Source organism: Notolepis coatsorum (assembly GCF_963971535.1).
Source record: "Notolepis coatsorum genome assembly, chromosome: 1".
Classification (NCBI taxonomy): domain Eukaryota; kingdom Metazoa; phylum Chordata; class Actinopteri; order Aulopiformes; family Paralepididae; genus Notolepis; species Notolepis coatsorum.
This window is the reverse complement of record NC_140165.1, coordinates 38,729,819-38,749,318: the sequence shown is the minus strand read 5'-3', so window position 1 is coordinate 38,749,318 and position 19,500 is coordinate 38,729,819. Positions and strand designations below refer to the sequence as shown.

Sequence of the window (19,500 nt, the reverse complement as noted above, 5' to 3'; positions counted from 1 at the left end):
TATTGCATTATTTTATTCTATTTTACTAACTATTTTATTGCACTGCACTATTTTACTTTGTATCAGTGAATCATAGACGCCTGGCCATAAGAGCATTCGGAGCATCTCTGCTCTCCCACTATTGAACTTGGGGGAGCAAAGGTATGCTCTTGCTCCACCACTTTTTGATCATATGAAAAATATGATATATCCCCCCCCCCCAATATAAAGAGCAGCTTTATTGGTCAAGATTGAAGGCTCTATATTGCAGGAAATTGCACGTACAGGTTCATTAAATTCAAAAAAAATCTGCCAAAAAAAACCACCCCTTGCCTGCCAAATTTTTTTAAATAAATACAAATGTTCAAAAAGAAAAAAGAAAAAAAAACACAGGCACATATCTGGGCTAAGCCCCGGATCTCCTACAATACTAAATCCGCCCCTGGGCACTTCCCTGAAAAAAACAATGCAGATTTATTTTGCACATAATCTCACACACATCCCAAAAAAACCTGAAACAGTTTGAAACATGAGCCCAGTAAAGGTACAGAAAAAAATCATCTAATTTAAAAAGATACAATGTGATGTGACCTCGACGCGCTCGTCTGCGTCTCACAGCATGTGAGAACGAGGGGCGTGACAATTCAAATAGGATTTCATTATTTAGGCAATGATTCAACGCATCATAAAATGTTACCTTTCAACGCCGGTGCAATTAAATTGGATATGAGTATAATTGGGGAATAGGATTTTGAAAAAATTAATAAATAAAATAATAATACTAATAACCAACGAAAGCCAGAACAAATTTGAGTTGACATGTATTGCATATGTACCACTAACCCTTCAGCAAACAACACACAATAATTTCCAATGCATTATTTCCCTCTACTTTTCTCTCCTGCTTCTCTCGCTCTCTCTCTCTTTCTCACTCTCTCTCTCTTGTTCTCGCTCTCTCTCTTATAACCTTTTCTACCCATAATCCTGATCTTAACCTGACCCTAAAAACATCAATCGAGTTCCAAAACGTCAAAATCTGACCCATAAGAATAATAACAAGCTCTCTCTCCCTCTCCCTCTCTATCTCTCTCTCCCTCTGTCAGGTGACTACATATTGATGACGGTGTACTTTGACCTTAGCAGACGAATGGGGTACTTCACCATCCAGACCTACATCCCGTGCATCCTGACCGTGGTCCTCTCCTGGGTCTCCTTCTGGATCAAGAGCGACGCCACGCCCGCCAGAACGGCACTAGGTACGGCTACAGATTGTTTTTAGACCGACCTGAACTCTGACCCCGATTGGTAAACTTTGGTTTTACCATACCGTAATGGCACTGACCAAAATATGAAGGAAATATCACAATACTTTTTGGTGGGAAATACCATGCATACCATTTTTTTTTATGGTTTTAAAGGGTAAGGGTTTACATTTTTGGACGCCTAACCCCATTTCCTATACGTACCTATGATATTGTCGAGTCCTTTCCCGGCACAATCCATAGTGTGGTACTGGATACTAGTTAGCCATAACACTGAAGTAAAGTAACGATCGGTACAGTGTCAGAGTCTGGAAATGTCTTTTTTCCAATCCATGCATTTGTAGCTGTTGTGATGTTTCACAGTATGAAATACAAACGCATTTACAGCATCCTCTGTTTTCCTGGGTCTAACAAAGAATTCTGTAAACTTTGCAGACAAACTCTCACCTTGCACAGCTTTTTAAAATGTTTTTCTGTGTCCATGTGCGTTTTAATCTTAACGGGTGGGGTACCGCGGCGGGCCGTCATGCCCGTGCGCTGAGCGCACGCAAGTTGCGGCACTTTGCGAGCGTCTAGCGGCTCGGGGTTGCATTTTTCACTGAACATATAAAGATCTATTTGTTGCCGTTCTAATGCCACCTCACTCGACCAATTCCGAGCCTCGGTTCATGAGTTACATGACGATATGTCAGGCGATCTTTTTACGCACCGCGGGTCATTTTCATGAATTTATTCAAAAGAAAAAAAATTTAACTGAAAGATAACACTTGTTTTTCATATGTGTATATAATGTAAATATCTATAGATGAGACAGACATCTCCTCTGGGTTTGTGGGTGTTGAGACACAGAGTGTGGGAGAGATAAGAAACAGGTCATCCACAGAGGCGCTTTATATCAACATTCTTGAACCACACAGACTCAAGAGAGGGGTGAAGGGCAGACCAAAATAATAGCGGCTGGCGTCCCGTCGCTTAGTAACGAGAGAGAGGGCGTGGCTACGGGGCTGTCCGCCGTTTTCTAGGGAAAAGACATTATAGCTGTGAGTTTTTTCCGGTTTGGGTCAGACAAGGGCAGACGAAGTGTGTTGAAGTGAGACAGCGAGACAGGAGCAGAGCTCCCAGCTCTCGGATGAGGGTTGGGAGAGGGGGAAGGGAAACCCCGACCATGAGGACAAGCTAGCTTCGGCTAATTGGACAGATAGCTTCGGCTAACAGGACAGGCTTCGGCTAGAGCTAGGCCGCAACCATCAAGAGATCGAATTATTCATTTAGTTTCTTCACCTTTCAAAGACTTTCAATTTGTTCCATCTTGTACGAGTCTATGTTTATGAAATAAACATAACCATCACGGAAAAGAGATCACGTTTCCATTTCTTCTGATTACGGATGTATCAACGGGGTAATACAATGTGACAGCCAGTAAGATTAACATCAACCAACCAATAATGAACACAACGCAGACTTCACGGAAGGCCAGATCGATGGGACACACCGGACAAGGTGTGAAAAGAGGACATGTCCGGGTAAAAGAGGACATTTCGTCACCCTACACAAAGTGCCCAAAGCAAAGAAGTTTGTTTTTGAGTTTAGCTGCTTTTATTTTACAGTGGCCCCATTAACCTCTTCCGCCTGTGCGGTCCGGGGGTGGACCGCAAATTACATCACGTCATAAATCAAGTTCTCCAGACTGTCAAAATTATCTTTCTTTTTTTCAAAAGTATAAACACCATAACCATGTCACAACAGCAGTTATAATGTATATTATCATCAATACGTTAGTTTACTAATAGGTTCGAGTGTTATTAGATAGATTTTAGTTTTCGTTTTTCTGTTGTTTAGTTCACGAAAGTCGGCCATTAAAAAAAATTTACCGTCAGGACATCAAGGACATCAAGAGCTTTCAATGAGTTTTGGAATTTTTCAGAAACACCCTACCCAGAGGCCTCTAGGTCAAAAAAAGCAAATGGCTTCTGTATGAATTTTTTTATATATCTTATTACTCTGGATAATAAACCATAAAACTTAACGTTATTGGCATATATTGTAGCACAGTTCGTTTGTCTCCCATATTTTTAGCATGTAGCAACAATCAGATTTGAAATTAGTTTCAAAATGGCAGCACTCTGGCCAGAATAATAAACCTACTGTACATACAGTCGATTTCATTATCTGTTCTTATGCACGCCTGGTGATACTAAATCCAAATTCAACTCCGGCATTTGAAAGATAAGATTTGGCACAATCCATAAATGTGCGAATTGGCTATAATAAGGTCATTTATAAGCCTGGTACTCTATATTCTATAATAATATTTCGAATTGCATTGGTCCGGATGGGAGAATTCAGTACTGTATCTGAAAAACCTTCTGTTTAATCATCTTCCCTTTATTCATTTCCTTAGATTTTTTGTACACTCAAGATCTCATATTCTCCTTTGTTTCATCACAATTTAAGCAAGCCTAGTAATAGACACAATATTTCTGACACTGGGAATACATTCACGGTTGAGCGAGACATGGAGTAAGACGCTGGTGTAGAAGCTCCTGCAGACTCTACTTTTTTTTAGTACATTTGCGCTTGCTATGCTTAAACAACTTAAAAAAAACTGAAACAACTTATTACTGAGTTTTTCAATCCTTGGAAAGGGCTTACAATGCTGAACAGACAGTAAACAGAATCTTTGGCAACAATCCCCGCACTCGGGGTGACTCCCCTCCCGCTGATTACTACCATCCCCACCCCGCAGCAACACCTGTGGAACACGCCGACTTGAAACTAGAGCTCCTCGCTGACCTGCGTAAGAACATTGCAAATATCTTCAAGTTAGAACTTAAAGCAACGCTCTGTGAAGATTTGTATACAATTAAATCCGAACTACAAGCGGTGAAAACTCAACTCGACGCCGACAGAGCGGCAACACAGTTGGAATCGGAAGCGCCAAAAAGGACATTGGAAGAGATACAACAAGCCCTATCGGCTTGCTCTGATGACATTGTCGTGCTCCAGAAGGAGAATCAAAGCTGAAATGGCCAAACTGGAAGATAAGCACGAAGACTTGGAATCCAGATCGTGCAGAAATAATATCAGGATGGTGGGGGTCCCCGAAGAAGCGGGTTGCTCGGCACAGCGCATTTCAACGCTGCTCAAAGACTCACTCCACCTCGACAAAGCCCCGCTGCTGGACAGATGCCACAGGTCCTCTCAGCCCAAACCAAAACTCGGTGAGCGGCCCCGGGTTATAATTGCCCGCCTGTATTATCACACGGACTGCATCGACATCCAGCGACGGACAAGAGAAGGTGGCAAGATGACTTACAAAGACAAGCCCTTTCTCGTCTTCCCAGACTACACGTCCAAGGTGGCCCAGGCCCGTGCAACTTTTAATGACGTCAAACGCCAACTTCGGGAGATGGAGGGTTTGAGATAATGGTCTACTTCACCCGGCTCGCCTGCGCATATCCTACAACGGTGAAGATACGGTATTCATGTCACCCGCAGAAACTCAAACTTTCATCAACAAGATTAATAAAAGTAAGGACTGAATGAATCGACACTTTAGAAGGGTCTGTCACAGACAACCTTCCCCTCCTAGGTATTTAATGACTAACTGACTTTTTATTTAAATTTTTTCTCTCTCTAAGAGACACATGCCTGAGTTGCTGTGTCTATAACGGATTGCTCATGATACGAAATGTAACCTAGGGGGAAGTGGGTGATCACAATTTGTATACGTGTTAATAACTGAACCTTTTCAAATTTCTATCTATCATACCCTAATATTTTTTATCTCGTTCTTGTAATAGATGGCCATGGCCTGTGGCAATTGTTGAATTGCTTCAACTCAATTGTTTATGTTGTTATTCACACTGGCTACAATTCTAATGCCCTGCTCTTCTAATCGTTTGCTAAAGCTAGTCTATATTTTTTGTTTTCATGGTAATAATGCTCTTAAGCCATAATGCCACAGTCTATAGGCTGAATTGGGTTTGAGTTCTAACTTAAACTCTTATCTACAGTTCTCTGCGCTGAAGAAGCGCTGTTTCCTGATTTTCATTCAGCACCTTGTTTCAGGATTAGAGAATGGATCCGTTTGGGATACATTTCTTGCACATAACTATTTAATTTAAGTTTATATGTAATGTTTTTGTAAAATCTTTATGTGTAACCCAATACCAGTCATGATTGCTTGTTATTGCTCAAGCCCCGCGCACGTGCATTACTCTTTAATAAATGCTGTACACAGTCTGCAGGACTCCACCAGCTTCACCAGGAGGGAATGGGGGGGGGGGGTGTTGTTTTTTTGTCTTTCTTTTCATTCGACTCGCTCTATTTTATTTTTGTCTTTACGCTCATGCTCAGAACTCAATAGGACCTTAACGAGTGGATATGTGATTGTTCTAATGCTCTACTCCAAACTAATTACATTCAAGCATACTGCAGCCCTGGCTAATTAAAATATATATTTTTTTAATATATATATATATATATATTTGTATCTACTTTTTCTCCCATGTTCTATTTTTCTCCCATCCCCAATTTCGTATTGTCCAATTCTACCCTCCCCTGTCTCGAACGCTGTTAGGCCATGCCTCCCACAGGCCGGCTGCAATGTGGACGAAGCCTTGGATCACGTGTCCCCTCCGGTACACGAGGAGGCAGCCGTCGCATCTTTTCACCTGCACAGCGCAATCTCTCAGTGGCGAGGGTCACGCCGCCCCCGTTGCTTCCTGATTTTGTTGCGCAGGCGCACCAACCGACCTGTAGGAGTCGCTGTCCACAACGTCCGATCCCCACCCACCAGCTTCCCACCCCTAACACTGCCAATTGCGTTAGTATGAACGACCAGCCAAGCTGGTAGCAATGCAGAGAGCTGGGCTCGAACCCAGCATCTCCTGCATTAGTGGCAAGCGCCTTGCCCACTGCGCCACTTATTCTTTTATGAAAGGGAGACATCGAGAGGTTTTGTCTCGGACTTTTACCGTCACTTACTTACATCCTCGTATGAAGTCCTTCCCCTAGACTCAGTTTGGAGGAGGGATATACCAGACTTGGAAGTAGATTTTGATTGGGCTGAAGTCTGGGCAAACGTTCAGCTATCATCACGTAACCCGGATCATCAACAGATTAATCTTAATTTTATTCATAGGATTTACCTAACTCCTATTCGACTGAACCGTATGGGGCTTAAACAAGACTCTCGATGTTCCTTATGTACAAACGGTGATAGTGGTACATTTATGCATATGTATTGGGAATGCCCGCCTGTTAAAGGAAAACTCCAACATTTTGGGAAATTTGCTTATTTAACATATTCCCTGGAGTTAGACAAGAAGATACATACCTTTTTTGTCTCTGTGCGTGCATTTAGCTTTGGGAACAGTCGCTCCGTTAGCATAGCTTAGCTTCATCACTGGAAGTGAGGCAGGACAGTAGCCTGACGTTCTCTACAGGTTTGTTGATATTCTCATTCCTTCAAAGGATCCGAACCGATTGAAGTTTATGGATACCATGACTTAAAGTCCTCTTACCTTGACGATTAAAAGCCTCCCCAATTTAGAAAACAGTAATCCAATGGCTGGTATTGATAATATACTACTAACTACTGGACGCTCGGAGCTAACCGGAGCTAACACAGAACAGGATGGTAAAGCAAATATAATGACTTCCTTTCTGGGGTTTTCAAAATAAAAGTGCGATGTTTATAGCAGCGGAAAATGTTTATTTTGTACATTATCTAACGTTAACACGAACCTAAACTAACTTTAGGTTAGTTGTAACGTTAGTTTACTCTAACCGGAAAATTGCTCTGATCTCTGCATATGCCCCTAATTTGTATGACGCTAACTTTTATGCTGTACTCACTGCAGCTATGTTGAAACTACCTGATTACTTGTTTATAGTAGGAGCTGATTTTAATGCAGTTTGGGATCCATTGATTGATCAATCAAAACACACTGAAACCTTTGATCAGAAACAAGCTACCACAGCCCTACAGGCCTGGTCCAAGGACACACATAATTGATATGTGGCATTCGCTCAACCCATCCGCAAGAGATTACTCCTTCTCTTCGAGACATAAGACCTTTTCCAGAATTGATTATGTTTTTTCTTCCCCACGTCTCTTTGATAGCATTGATGTTGACTTATTGCCCATTGCACTTTCAGACCACAAAGGTATCCTTCTCAAGGGTTCTCTCAGTAAAATAACATCCCGTGCCCCTAGATGGCGCTTTAACTCAACGCTGCTGAAAATTTAGTTTGAGTTTAACTTGCAATTTAAAGTGAAGCTCACTGAATTCCTGCAGTTTAATGCTGGCTCGGTAAAGGATCCCAGAATTCTATGGGATTCAGTTAAGGGTTTTATTAAAAGTAACACTACTCTCATGGCTGGGTGGCGTACTGGAGATTGCGCTCGTCACCAGTGCAAGAGACTCCAGGTCTCGACTCCCCGAGTCAGCATTGCCTGCGGCTTGGGCCAGTCATCATACTATCTCAATTGGCAGAGGTAGCGGGTGGAAAGTCGATGGGTGGGGATTGGACGTTGTGGACAGCGACTCCTACATGTCACCACTGAGAGTCCACGCTGTCTGGTGAAAAGATGCGACAGGCTGCCTCGTGTACCGGAGGGGACACGTGATGCAAGGCTTCTATCCTTGCTACAGCCAACCAGTGGGAGGCATAGTCTAGCAACATTCAAGACAGGGGAGGGGAGAATTGAAGGGGAGAATTGGCTATACGAAATTGGGATGGGAGAAAAATAGAAAAATAAGGAGAAAAAGTGGACCAAGAAAAAAAAAGTAACACTACTCTCTTTGCATCTAATCTCCGCAAGGGACGTCTCTCCAAACTGGTGGAATTGGAAACGCTTCATGCCACGTTGATCTCCTCTTTACAGCACAACTACTCTAGTCAACTGGAGCTTCAAATTAAGGTGGTGAAAAAAGAGATTAACTCCATTTTAAGACAACAGTCTGAATTTCAAATGCACAGAACAAGACAGTACTACTACTTTCACGGCTCCAGGCCTAGCCACCTACTAGCTATGAAGATACGAGCCAGTGAACAATTTGCTGATATCCCTTCCATTAAGAACCAACAGGGGGAGGTAAGATTAATGATACATTTCGCTCTTTTTATTCCAACCTGTACAAGTCAGAGGTGGTCTTTGATCATACTAAGCTGGAGGACTTTCTTAATCAAATCAACTTACCACAGGTCTCAGAAGATGACACTAAGCGGTTAGCTGCACCTATCACACTAGATGAGCTTAGGGAGGCGATTGCTTAACGGGGCAAGGCTCTTGGTTGGGACGGCATTCCACCGGAACTCTATCTTGCATTCTGGGATGTACTCGATCCCTTATTACTTTCAATGATTTTACACTCAATCGAAGAGGGCAATTTTTCCAGAGATGTCAATATGGCGCTTATATCTGTTTTACTCAAGAAAGATAAGGACCCCGAATGTGGCAGCTATAGGCCCTTAAGTCTCCTCGGAGCCGATCTCAAGCTATATGCCAAGGTTCTAGCCATCTGACTTCAAAGGCATATGACATCTCTAGTTCACCCTGATCAAACTGGCTTTATAAGAGGCCACCTGGTTACTGACAATATCAGACGGTTACTGCATGTGATTGATGCCTACATCTGTCACGTCCTTGGACGCAATGAAGGCCTTTGACAGATTGGAGTGGTCTTATTTGTGGGCAGTTCTTAGAAGGATGGGGTTAGGTGAGGGGTTCATTCATATGATCAAAGTTCTCTACACAGGGCCTTCAGCCATGATCTTAACAGGGAAGTTCTGCTTGCCACTCTTCTCTGTCTCGTGCTCTTCTAGACAGGGTTGTCCTCTTAGTCCTGGACTTTTTCGCCTTATCCCTCGAACCTCTAGCTCAATACATAAAACAATCCCAGATTATATCTCCTGTTTCAATTCAGGGCACACATCACCATATCAGCTTATACGCAGATGATGTACTTTTATTTATGCAGAATCCCGCCATCTCTCTACCTCATCTTCTCAGCGTAATAGATGATTTTGGCAGTCTATCCGGCTTTAAGATCAACTGGCCAAAATCTGCCTTTCTTCCACTTAATGAGACTGCGAAGGCTACCATCCTCCCTGCAAACATACTTATGGTGGAGCACTTTAAATGTCTTGGGATATAAATATTCCCCACTATTAGCCAGACGGTAAGGTATAATTACTCCAGCTTGGGTGACAGGATTACGAATGACTTCAACAGGTGGTCAAAATAAAAAAAATGCATTACAGGCCTGTGCGTCAATGATTCAAATGAATATTTTACCCAGAATTAACTTTTTATCAGCTCCATGCTCCCGTTACCTCCTCCTGTTGGTTACTAGCAGAAATTGCACTCTGCCTCATATAAATTCGTCTGGAACAACAAACGTCTGTGCTTAAAGAGATCCACTGCCTAGAGGAGTAAACTCGACGGGGGTTTAGCATTTCCAGACTTCAAATATTACTTTCAAGCTTTTTCATTGAGACCAGTGATCAATTGGTTTGACTCTCAAGCAGCCGTATCCTGGCGACCATTGGAGGAGAAGATAGTATCCCCACATAGACTGCAGGATATAGTGTATACCAACATATCAATTAAGCAATGCAATTTACGATTTGGCCCTCTTATCACACGTGATCCAGACTTGGCGGGACACCCATAAATTGTGTACTAACTGCCATCGGTGGCATACGCGTTCCCCTCTATTTAATAACAATCTACTCCTTATTGGACAACAGCGTATTAGGGTACCCTAGATGGGAAAAGAAAGGGATACACACGTTGGGGGATATCTTCGATAACTCTGGTCTCCGCTCTTTCCAGGATCTATCCAATGGATATGATCTCCCCGGAACTTGGTTTTTCTTTTATTTACAAATAAGGGAAGCTCTGAAGGCTCATGGCGTTCCATGGGACGCTCCACTAGAACGTCACCGATTTCGCAAATTATTTTATGACAAAGAGACATCGAGAGGCTTCGTTTCGGACTTTTATCGCCATTTACTTATGTCCTCGTATAAGGACCTCCCCCTGGATACGATTTGGAGAAAGGATGTCCCGGAGTTGGATGTAGATTTTGATTGGGATGCAGTCTGGGAGAATGTCCTCATGCAACCCAGATCACCAACAGATTCATCAAATTTTTGTTCACAGGACTTATCTGACCCCTAGACGGTTGAATCTAATGGGTCTCAGACCTGACTCTCGATGTACCTTATGTCCAAACGGTGCCACAGGAACATTTATGCATATGTACTGGGAATACCCTCCTGTTGAGCTCTTTTGTGAAAATGTTACCTCTCAGCTCTCAGATATTTTCTCTCTGACCATACCTGTTTCTCCTGCTGTATTGCTACTGAATGACGTTTCTCAATTACCAACCTCTACACATGTGAAAAGACTGATTCTAGCCGGCCTCACAGCCGCCAAAAGATGTATTGCCTCACGATGGATACACCCAGACAAACTCTGCCCGAAGGTATGGATTCTTACTTATCTCGATGTGATCTACTTGGAGATATCCACGGCACGTGTTATAGGGGTAAATGAGTCCAATATTGCGATCTTTGTGGCTGCTGCTGCAAAGCTAAAAGAGCGCATATAGCTGATTACTGATTACGATATTGTATATGTAACTCATGTTAAGGTCCTGGGGTGGGTGGGGGGAGGGGGGGGGGGAGAGCGAGTGAGTGCCCATGTCTACTTGTTTTTTCTTTTTTTGGTGTTTTTTGTATCTGTCTCTATTATTGTCTTGTCATTATTGTAAGATAATGTCCTGTGATATCTTTTTATGTATTATTATTATTATTATTATTATTATTATTATTATTGTATTGTGTTGAACTTGTGTCTTGTTTCATGTGGGGAAAAAAATAAAAAGATTTGATCACAAAAAAGGAATACATTCACTGAGGTCCATAGATGTACCTAGATACCAAGAACATGCAAATGGACCTTGTAGAAGTGGAGCAATATTCCATTTAATTAGGTATGTATTTTAGACGGATTTTCAGAAAATAGGGCTCCGGGCTTATTTGGTTGTATTTGTACAGCACTGTGTACTTCGGCCCACACCTCACATATCGGCATGTAACTTGAGAACCGCTGAACGGATTTTGACACCTGAAATGGTCGACAGGCAACAAATAGGGCTTTAATACGATATTGTATTAAAAAATATGCACAGCTGAGCCGCTAGAGGTCGCCAAAGTGCAGGTGGGAAAATCGGCCTCAAGAGGGCCCACATATACTTAATTTAAAAAGTTATCAAAATGACTTTTTTGATGCAAAGTAATTTGTTACGTTACTACAACACAGGACAACACAGCTTGTGTTATGTGAACACATGTTATAAGAGTGTACTGCCCTAACTGTGTGTGTGTGTCAGTGTGGAAGAGACGTTGCAGTATGAAGCGGATGCTGCCTTTGTGCTGTCTGCCTAATTGCCTAAATACTGTATGTAACTGAAAGGGCTCTGAATATCTGAATGCATTTACATTGTTTATGTCCCTTGCCTGTTTGGTAATATGTGGACATAAATAGATTATTCAAATGTGTGTGTGTGTGTGTGGGGGGCGGGGGGGTTGGTAGAGAGCAAGAGAGAGATGGAAGGAGTTGGGGTATAAAGGGTGAGGGAGAGAGAAGAAGGAAAGGAAGAGTGAGAGCGTGAGTTACAACAAGGATGCGTGTGTAGGGGGGGTGAGAGAGGGAAAAAGAGGGAGTGAGGGGGAGGTGTGAGAGTGTGAACAAGTGAAAGAGGAGGGAAGAGAGAGGGAGGAGAGAAGACAGAGATAATGAGAGACAATAAAGTACTGTGAAGAAGACACAGAGGGAGGGAGAGAGAGACAAGTGTGTGTGTGTGTGTGCATGCCTGTGTTTGCGTGTGTGTGTATGCCTGTGTTTGCACACGTGTGTGTGTGTGTGTTTACTCCAAAAATAGATGAGTTATGTTCATGTATTATCTTGTATGTATCATGTATGTCATGTATCATGTATGTATCTAACAATGTAGTTGTAAATAATACATTAGATGTACTGCACTGGCCCAAGCCATGTTTACAGGACATGACTCGTTCTATTTATGTGTGTGTGTCTATGTGTGTGTGTATATGTGTGCACATGCAATACAGTAGGCTATATAAATGTCTTCACTTATAATTTATTGCATGCTTTCTCTGCCAAAATGTATCATTACTGCTAATCTGGGTTCTTTTTATCTTAATGTGTGACATTCTAAATCCCATCTTTTTTTCATAATTCTTTTTCAAGTGATGATTATTTGTATGGCTTTTCCTCCTCCATTGCATGCATGCCATTAGCTCATGTGCTTGGCTGTGGATGATGATAATGGTGATGATGATGATGTGAGAGGGAGATGATTTTCAGGGAGGTAAGTACGTCAAAATGCCTACAGGTGTACTCACTTTAGGGGTTTTCCATTTGCAAGCATGTGATAAAATTTTTGAGACTACACATCCCTCACTTTACACATCCCTCACTTTTATGCTTATTCCACATGATAGATGTATATGACATACTATTAACACTTTCAGAGCCGGCCGTGTTTTCCTTTTTACCCCCTTGAATGCCCACATCCACTCCATTGTTAACGTTAATATCGCCTAATCTATGTTTTAAATTATGGCTATGTGTCTAATCTGCCCGTCGCATTATCAATGACCTATTTCCAGTCAACATTGTCGAAGCAGATTGTTTTTTTATCGGTTCATTTCCGTTTCATAGCATTTAGAAAACCCCTCGTTTTCACAGAGAAAAAAGAGGTTTCCATGATAATCGCCTTTTACTGGAATATTCTAGAACGTTGTCATTGTTCGGCCTATTTATGAATCGTTTTCAAATAAACGCTAGATTATCGATAGTATATGTACGCATGCACGCTCGTGGCGCGCGCTGAAAATCGCTTCTCCTATTTTCTGACGGCGCTCATAGTCAAACAGCCATATCACATAATCACATAAAAGCTTATATATCCGTGAAAACGGGTCTGATTATCCTTAGACTGGTAACATAGATTCCTTACCTGAGATCAGATGATGGATTATTCCAATTCCTGATCGCCATTCGGAAAAATCGCTCCTTTTATTGATCGACCGTGTATACTGTAAAACACATATTCCCTGCTGCTCTGAGGCCCCGTTTAGACGGAAACGCTAGCAGGTGAATCCGCAAAAATATTTTTTCGGATGTGCCTTTCGTTTATACGGAAACGGTGTTTTTACGGGGTGAAACCGCAAAAAAGTGAGACTACCTTCCAGGGTGGAATTCCTAGAAACGCTAAACCTTTGCGCTCTCGTCTAAACTGTCAAAACCGCATAAAACGATGACTAAAGGGTTGTCACGGCTCTGGTCGCGCGTACTGCTTACATCACAGGCATGCGCCAGCGCCGCCAGTAGCCTAGAAGCGTAAACAAATCATGTCTGATTCTATCCATGGCGATCACCTGGAGGCTACATTGGCAGTACTTTTAACCCTTTCACTGCCACACGACAGAAGGTTAACCCTTTACTATCACACAACCGGCTGTCGTGTGGCAGTGAAAGGGTTAAATACACAAGAATCTGTCCCGCGGCGTGAGTGGACCCACTGTCTGTGAGTGACTCTGCTTTGGTCCAATCACATTCCCCATCCACAGTCTGCGAATCAGAGGCAGAGTAGGGCGGGTCTTCACAGCACGTCATGTGACATATGCGCCAATCGTGTGACAGCGGGGCTCCGTCGTTACAGCGTCGTCTGCACGGAGAACTCCACCCCAAAACGCTTGTCTAAACGCAAAATTAAAAGTGCAACCGCAAGACGACTTTTGCGGTTTCTGTTCAGACTTCCATCCCAAAACGCTCGTCTAAACGTAGCCTGAGAGTCCAGCATGAAGCTGGTAGACGCTGGCTGCGTGAGTGAGAAGTAAAATGTGGAGTGCGGTTTTTTTTTTTCTCATTCATTTTCATTGAGTTCAATCCAAAAGGGTGAATTACCACCTGGGAGACGATAGGGGGCACTTTTTCACATCTGAGCGCCTGAGGTAGCTGAATTTCCAACGGTAGACTCGGTTGATGAAATATGATTTCAGATCGATAAAAAAAAGAGAACAAACGAATATTCTCGTGATTGGGCATTCAACCCGCGGGGGGTAAACACGAGAAAACTCGTGGATGGCATTCAAAGTGTTAAGGATGACATGTGACTCTTGTAAATGAACAAGGACACACAGTTTCATTGATGCAAAGGTAACTGGTCTTCCACAATGTGCACTGCCTGTGAGTCGCCACAAGGGGCGTAGTGACTAACCTTGAGTGAAATAACGAATGAACTACTCCTGACTGAGTTAGTTACATTGGACCTCATTCTCGAAAATTTTCGTAAGTTTACTCGTAAATAACCTCGTAAGAATTTTTTAAGAGGAAACGTATGATAGATCTCCTGAAAAGGTGCTCGTAAATACAGCACAAATACATTACAACGGAAATACGCTTGGCATCTAACCAGAGTACAAATGTAACAGTAAATTGCAATAGTAACATACAATGCACAGGTGATGAAACTTGTGTATCAAATATATAAATACTACTGAGTAATAGTGCTCAGCAGATGCATGTACAGAGTTGTAGTATTAAGTACAGTGATACAGGTATAAAGACCCTATAGTAGTAAGTCATACTGACAATACTATTGTACTTAGGTTGTACTTTAGATTGTATATTCCTCTTGTACTTACTTTTTAGCTTGTTTTTTTTACTGTATGAAGCACTCTCAGGGGCTCATACAGAACCAAGCATTTCACCGTAATGTACATGTATTTTATATGCGACTGTTACGCACCCCAGTATAGGGAAGCAACACACGGCAACAGAATTGGTAGGTGAGGGTGTAGTGACACAACCAGGAAACAGTTTGCCAAAATAACAATATTTATTTACAAAAACACACCAACACAGAGCAAGGAGGACTACCAGTGGCACCAAATCAATACACAAAAAGGAAAAGAAAACCCACCCCCCCCTTTACAGGCGCCAAACGCCCAAAAGTACAGGTGGTGGTGCTCACTCTAAGCTGGTGTCTCTAACATCAGGTCACCTATGTGATGCAAAATGTAGACCCCAGGGTATCTTCCTGTCCTCAATTGTCCCTGTGTGCGAACACAAAATGTTATTATACAAGAAAGATAAATCACCATAGGCTGGGTGAACAGGGAAACAAACAAATACACAAAGGTTAGGGTTAACAGAAATGTGCAATAAACTATGACTCCACAAAAGATATATCATTAAACACTAAAGATACAGATTTACAATAAAGGTTAACACTAAAGATATGGTTCTATAACCCAACAGCGCAACACAACAGAGCTTTCACCAGCTCTACCAAAAGATACCCAAAAGCCACAGCTTTACAATAACATTTAACACAAAATATATTTCCTATACTAACAGCGCAAAGTACCAGAGCCTTCACCAGCTCTACCAAAACGTACCCTAAGAGCCTCAGCTCTTCACCAAACGACAGAGAGAGTTACCACCAAAGACACAGAGAGAGGGAACTGACACAAAGACTGGGACATATGAAGGGGTGTGGAGGTTGATTGCAGATTAGCATTAGGTGCTGCTGGACTGGAGTGAGATGCTGATTGCAACCAGCTGGTGCTGAGGCTGGAACTGGGAGACCTCTGAGAAACAGATATGGAGACACAGGAGGGAGACAAAACAGAAGACAACAACAACCAAAACAATACATGCCTACATAACACACATAGCATAACCAACTCCCCATATACAGTATATACAATATAATATGACAGTGTCCGTAACAGTGACAAATAATAAACAAACTTGAACTTGAACTACTGTAGAACATGACATCTTAGTGTGACATCTTATTTAGTAGTGTCAACAAGGGTACAAGGCTGCCTAAAAAAAGCAGCATGGGACGAGAGTTTAGCGTGGTGTCAGGAGAAGAGCGCACAGCGGCTGAAGTGAACAAATAAATGTGAAATTAGAGTCCAAAAATACAGGAGAGAGATGCTGGTGTGGTATTCCTTTCTGTTGAGATATGGAAACGCATCTGGGGAGGGTGCCTTGATGCTCACATGCCCAAGGTGGACAGTACCTGGACGTGTGGTGGCACAAGGTTTGAGCGTCTGGTCCGGCTCCAGGGTATTGCACAGGTCTTGGTAGGTACTCATCGCTCTCTGCTAATAGGTCCGCGGTACCGGTCGATCAATGATATATTCCAGCAGCAGTAGATATGCCATATTGTGTGTGTGTGTGTGTGCTGAGTGCAGCTGCCCAGGATCGCTCACCAAGCCACCTGCATCAGGCTGCTGCGTCGTTGCTAGTAAACTATAGATTTATAATATATATTATTAAATATATAGCCTACATGAAATTAATGGGATGTGCTGAGAGCAGAATGTGTCCATTATATTCCACTATAGCTATATCCGTGCGATTGAGTTTATTTCTTATTTATATATTTATTTATTTAATTTATTTATTCATTTACATTTAGTCATTTAGCTGACGCTTTTATCCAAAGCGACTTACAAGTTCTGTACGACAAGACAGCAAGAAGGGTATAACTCTATCAGCTGAGTAACAATGTTTATAAAAGTGTTGCATATTACAGTGTACAGTAGGTTCGTTTATTAGGACAAGTTCGGCTGTCCTAACTGGGATGGGTAGTTCATTCCACCATTGTGGGGCAAGGACTGAGAATAGGCGGCTTCTCTTTGATGACCCTCCGGGAGCTTGGATAGGAGTAGGTCTGAGGCGGCCAGAAGATGCAGAGCGTAGGGGTCTTGAGGGTGTGTAGTTAGAGACCATCGACCGGAGGTAGGCGGGAGCGGTTCCCTTTGCCGCACGGTATGCTAGGTCGAGGGCCTTGAAGCGGATACATGCAGCAATGGGGAGCCAATGCAGGTCCCTAAGAAGTGGGGTGACATGGGCCGACTTCGGTAGGTTTGAGATCAGGCGGGCCGCTGCGTTTTGAATGAGTTGAAGAGGCTTGGTGGCAGTGGCCGGGAGGCCAGCTAGCAGTGCGTTGCAGTAGTCGAGGCGGGAGATGACTACTATGAGATGACGAGTAGTTTGGTGGCTTCTTTTGTCAGGAAGGGGCGTATCCTTCTGACGTTGCTCAGGAGGAATCTGGAGGTTCTGGTTGTCGCTGCGATGTGAGCAGAGAAGTTCAACTGGTCGTCGAGGACAACACCAAGGTTCTTGGCGGTCGGGGACACGGTCACAGCTGCATTCTCGACTGTGATGGAGAGGTCGGTCAGGGGGGAGGATTTGGCCGGCAGGTGGAGCAATTCTGTTTAGCTTAGGTTCAGTTTGAGGTAGTTGGTCGTCATCCAGGCGGAGATGTCGGACAGACATGCCGATATCCGCTCAGAGACGTGGATATCTGAGGGAGGGAAGGAGAGGAAGAGTTGAGTATCATCGGCATAACAATGATATGAGAAGCCATGAGACGTGATAATGTTACCCAGTGATTTAGTGTAGAGGGAGAAGAGAAGGGGTCCTTGGACCGAGCCCTGGGGGACACCCGTCCGCAGGGGGCGGGTGGCCGACAGAGTCCCTCTCCATGACACTTGGTAGGAGCGGTCGTTGAGGTATGATGTCAGCCATGTCAGCGCAGATCCAGCCACTCCCATTCCTGCGAGGGCCGCGAGGAGGATCTGATGGTTGACTGTGTCGAAGGCTGCAGATAGATCTAGGAGAATCAGGACAGAGGAGAGGCCTTTCGCTTTTGCTAAGTGAAGTGCCTCTGTGACCGCAATGAGGGCCGTTTCTGTGGAGTGGCCAGTCCGGAAGCCAGACTGATTGGGGTCTAGGAGGTCATTCTGTAAGAGATAAGCAGTAAGTTGGTTGGATACAGCAAGTTCAAGTGTTTTAGAAAGGAAGGAGAGAAGAGAGACAGGACGATAGTTGCCTATGACGGTGGGGTTCAGGGTTTTTTTTTTTATGAGGGACGTGACTCTGGCTTGTTTTAGGGAGGTGGGGACCACCCCCGAGTTGAGTGAGGAGTTGATGGTTGCAGTTAGGAATGGGAGGATGTCCAGTGCTATGGTCTGGAGGAGTGGGGAGGGTAGCCGGTCCAGCTGGCATGTAGTCGGACGGTTCGACGTTACCAGTGTCAGGGTCTCGGCTTCTGTAATGGGAGAGAAAGATGACAGAGTGAAGGATGAGGTTCTCGATTCAGTGTTTGGAATGGGTTGGGAGAAGGAGCTGCGGATGTTCTCCACTTTTTCCTCAAAGAAGATCGCAAAGTCTTCGGCAGAAAAAGATGAGGGACGAGGGGGTGGGGGGGGGGGGAGTGAGGAGGGAGGACATGGTAGCATGCAGTTTGCGAAGATTCTTGGCAGAGGCCTCGATCCTATGGTGAAAGAAAGAAGCTTTGGCATTAGTAATGGTTTTGCAGAATGTTAACAAGAGGTTGTGATATGTGTCGATGTCAGCAGTGAGGCGTGACTTTCTATACTTCCTCTCAGCCGCTCTCAGGACCTGTCTTTGTTCTCTCACTGCATCCGTCAGCCAGGTTTCTCAACGAGGGGACAGAGCTTGTCGAAGGAGGTTGCAAGGGCTGAGAGGAGGGTGGAGGTTGCCATCTCTGTGGGGAGAGCAGAGAAGGTGTCACTCAAAGGTAGAGCGGATATTATGTCAGAGTTTGTGTAGTCATTTGCAGTGTTTGTGTAGTGCTTTTATTTATTTTCGGACATCACAATGCCTCATTGAGTCATGACTATAAATGTAAAACATAATTGTTAATGATATAAATATCGTTGTATTTATTATAATTTTAATTATTTAAATCCAAGGATGTAGAATCGACGTGAACGCAATCACCAATGATTTCTCCCAAATAAAGCCTGTAAGAACACGGGCGCACATCAGTCTGTCCTGTCTACGACTACATTTCCATGCTCGTAAATCCTGCTCTTAGCTTCGAGCGAATCCCCGAAAAGGAACCGTTCGAGAATGCCAAATTCGGCCCGAGAAGTTCGTAACAATGACATTTTCTTGTAACTTTTCTTGTCCGTTCGAGAATGAGGACCATTGTCGGTCATATATGTGCTTTGCATCTCAAAACAAACAACCATAAGACGGGCAGGCTATTGTCCTTTTCAAAATATTACAATCTTAAAATCTTGAACACACCTTTCATGTTACATAATAGTAATACTTCAGGATATTGTCTGACATACAGTACTGTCGTTTTTCCTAAGA

General features: G+C 43.3%; 1 protein-coding gene across 1 annotated transcript in view; it reads left to right on the top strand.

Annotated features, from left to right (window-relative positions):
• Positions 1–19,500, top strand: part of LOC311227907 (gamma-aminobutyric acid receptor subunit gamma-3-like) — a gene marked incomplete at its 3' end in the record, with an annotated part of 512,827 nt that overhangs the window by 387,341 nt on the left and 105,986 nt on the right. The window contains exon 8 of the mRNA XM_084313766.1: positions 1,083–1,235. Coding sequence (XP_084169892.1) covers positions 1,083–1,235 — 153 coding nt within the window. The remainder of the gene's footprint in view (positions 1–1,082; positions 1,236–19,500) is intronic.